We start from the raw sequence: 2902 nt of genomic DNA on the forward strand, positions 1-2902 counted from the left end.
TGGCAAACACTCACTTTTGGGCCGACCGCCTTCTATCAACACAGCTGAAGCTGCAAATTGTGTAAGAGTTTTCCTCTCAGTGGTAAACTGTAAACTGTCCTAGTCGCTGGCCATATAAAAACGCTATCCCAGTCACATTTCGGCCACATTCCCATCGCAGCAGTCGGGCAGCAGCAGCAGCAATCAAGGTCTAATCCCAAATCCCAGCCAGAGTTCGAAGCCCACCCAGGCAAAATGGCGAACGTTAATTTGGTGAGTCAATGGGAATGGGTTTTGATTGCAGGAAGAGGATTGGGTGGGAGGAGCAGGAGTGCAGTCAAGGATATTAAAAATGCATTATGCTAAAATTCTGGAATACAAAGCCATGCTATTGAGAAGGCTTTTTTTTTGTACATGGTATCCTTGGAATATTGGGGATATTGAGATTGTGGAAGCTGTAAAGAGAAAAAGGAAGCCCGAAAAAGTTCTAAATTTTTGGATATAAATGTTCTGTTTTTAAAATTACTTGGAGTAAGCTTAAAAATCTTTGTTAAATTTCTCTTTAGGATATTTCCTAGTCAAATCATGTCCTTTTTTTACCCTCTTCAAATACCTTCCCTAAAGTGTTTTGCATAATAAATCGTTTTGTATTATCCTCCTCAGCAGATGCCGCTCATTGCAGCCGCCACCACCATCCTGACAATTGTCAGTGGAGCCACCGCCAGTAGCAGCACCACCACCGCCACCAGCGCGGAGACAGCGGCCAAGAACCACGCTTCGTATCACAATATGGGGTCTTTGTTCGACAATCGATGGCTGCCAATGGATCAAACGATGCAGCAGCAGCATCATCATCATCATCATTCCAATCATCGGTATGGCTTGTCCAAAATTCCAGGAGGTGATGCGGGCGATAGGCGTGCCTTTAGCAGCAGCCATACCTCAGGCTCCAGGCAAGGATTAGCCACGGTTCTCAACGGGCTCACAAATCTCTCGGGTCTGGGGCATATAACCAATGGCTACGGAACTCGACCAATGGCACCCACACACACGGAGGCTTTGGCCCTTGGATCAACGAAACAAGAGATACCGATTTACGAGGAGCACAATGAAGATGAAGCCGCCGTGGCGGCCGTGGCAGCAGCTGGAGCTCATGATTTCGGTTCGGGAAACGGACAATCTGTCGGAGGTCTGGAGAACGGCAATCAACAGCACTCGTCGATTTACAATTATCCAAGTGGCGGGCACAATGGTGGATATTTGCCGGCCTATGGGTCATCAGGATCTGGTGCTGAACATGGCTATGGATCCTGGTCATCGGCGGTGCCTGAAGAGCAACAACCGGAACAACAGCAAGCGGCTCATCCGTATGCGTACGATAAAATTTCAATGGGAAATTTCCTGCCGCAGTATGAATCGAATTCTGGATATGATGACCAGCAGGCGCAACTTTTCCACCAACAAGAGCAGCAGCACCAACAGGAGCAGCAACTTTTCCATCACCAGCAGCAGCAGCAGCAGCAACAGCAACAAATTCAGAGGCTTCAACAGCAGGAGCCCCACTCCTCGTATTTCGGTCAGCATGACCCATCTGCCTCTGGTTCTGGTGCGGTATCAGCTTCATCTGCCTCAGGCGGATCTGGTGCTGATGACTACGAAGAGCATCCCGATGCTGGCCAGGAGCAGAGCTCCAACTACTTGTCGGAGGCAAGCGGTCATGGCCAGGGCCACACACATCACTCCCATCATGTGGATATCATCAACTATGTGCCGGTGAAGCATGTGAAGAAGCAACATGTTCCCGTGGAGAAGGAAGTTAAGATACCCGTATCGCATGCGGTCATCATACCAGTTCGTAAGCCAGTTCCCATTCATATACCCATCACCAAGAATGTTCCGGTGCATGTGGAAAAGGAACTGAAAGTGCCCGTGGAACGATTGATCCCAGTACCGGTGGAAAAGCACATCCCCGTGCCAGTGGAGAAGCATGTGCCCTATCATGTGGTGAAATATGTGCCCATCAAGGTGCCCAAACCGTTTCCCGTGAAGGTGCCCGTCTTCAAGACAGTGCTGCACAAGGTCAAGAGTTGGTGGTAGGATGCAGCACCTTGCAGTACCTTTTCCCTCTATGAATTCTTATTCCTCCTGCTTTCATCTCATTTTGCATTCCGAAAGCACGCGAATTTCGTTATAGTTATAAGCACATTACGCATACGCCACCGCTGCCAGAGTCCCTCCTTTCTTTGCACGAAAAAACCAAAGCGAACATCATCATTATGCAGTTTTGCACATTTCGTATTCCATTTTTAATGTCGAGTTTTAAAATTCATTTAATCCTCGTGATGTACAACAATTTTGTGACTCATTTAACATTACAACAATTTGCATTAAAATACAAATACTACGAACGGAAACAGAAACAGAAACAGAAACCAAAACAGGATCGGGAAATGGCAAGGCATATATATATATATATATAAATATATACACATATTGCAAGGACCGAGGTTTTTAGCAGCGATTTTACGGTGCATTTGTCATGGACATAACCCTTTCCCACTATCCCACTTGGCACCTCATCTCCTCCTCGCCGACCCTCTTCTCATTTATTTAATTTCACTTTAAGCGCACACAATGAAATTTGTGTTTAATGAAATGAAATTCATCTTCACAAAAGGCTCGCGCACTCTCCCACGTTGTTCTCAGGCTGCCAAATGCCATTTCCAGACCATTACATCGCCAGTTCGGCCCGAAATGTGGGCGGTTAAGTTGAGCTTGGGTTTGGGTTTGGTCCTGGGCTTGGGCTTGGGCTTGGGCAAACCTCCATCCCACAGCATCTCTTAAGAAAAGGTAGGCAGGAGTAGGTGGTGTTCCAGAGTTCCCGGGTCTAATTAAATTAAGTGCACACCTTTGTTGTCCCGCA

The 2902-nt window shown here is 47.1% G+C and overlaps 1 protein-coding gene across 2 annotated transcripts; it reads left to right on the forward strand.

Moving 5' to 3' along the window:
- Nucleotides 1–234: 234 nt before the first annotated feature.
- Nucleotides 235–2076, forward strand: LOC108115603 (box A-binding factor). Of its 2 annotated transcripts, none has more exons than XM_017227129.2 (2): nt 235–252; nt 643–2076. In XM_017227129.2, the coding sequence occupies exons 1-2, from the start codon at nt 235–237 to the stop codon at nt 2074–2076; spliced, it is 1452 nt and encodes a 483-aa protein (XP_017082618.2). The 2 variants fall into 2 exon arrangements, with proteins under 2 accessions (XP_017082618.2, XP_017082619.2); XM_017227130.2 differs by having other exon boundaries at nt 646–2076.
- Nucleotides 2077–2902: the final 826 nt, after the last annotated feature.

Source organism: Drosophila eugracilis, unplaced genomic scaffold (genome assembly GCF_018153835.1).
Source record: "Drosophila eugracilis isolate 14026-0451.02 unplaced genomic scaffold, ASM1815383v1 contig_477, whole genome shotgun sequence".
In the NCBI taxonomy this organism is placed as follows: domain Eukaryota; kingdom Metazoa; phylum Arthropoda; class Insecta; order Diptera; family Drosophilidae; genus Drosophila; species Drosophila eugracilis.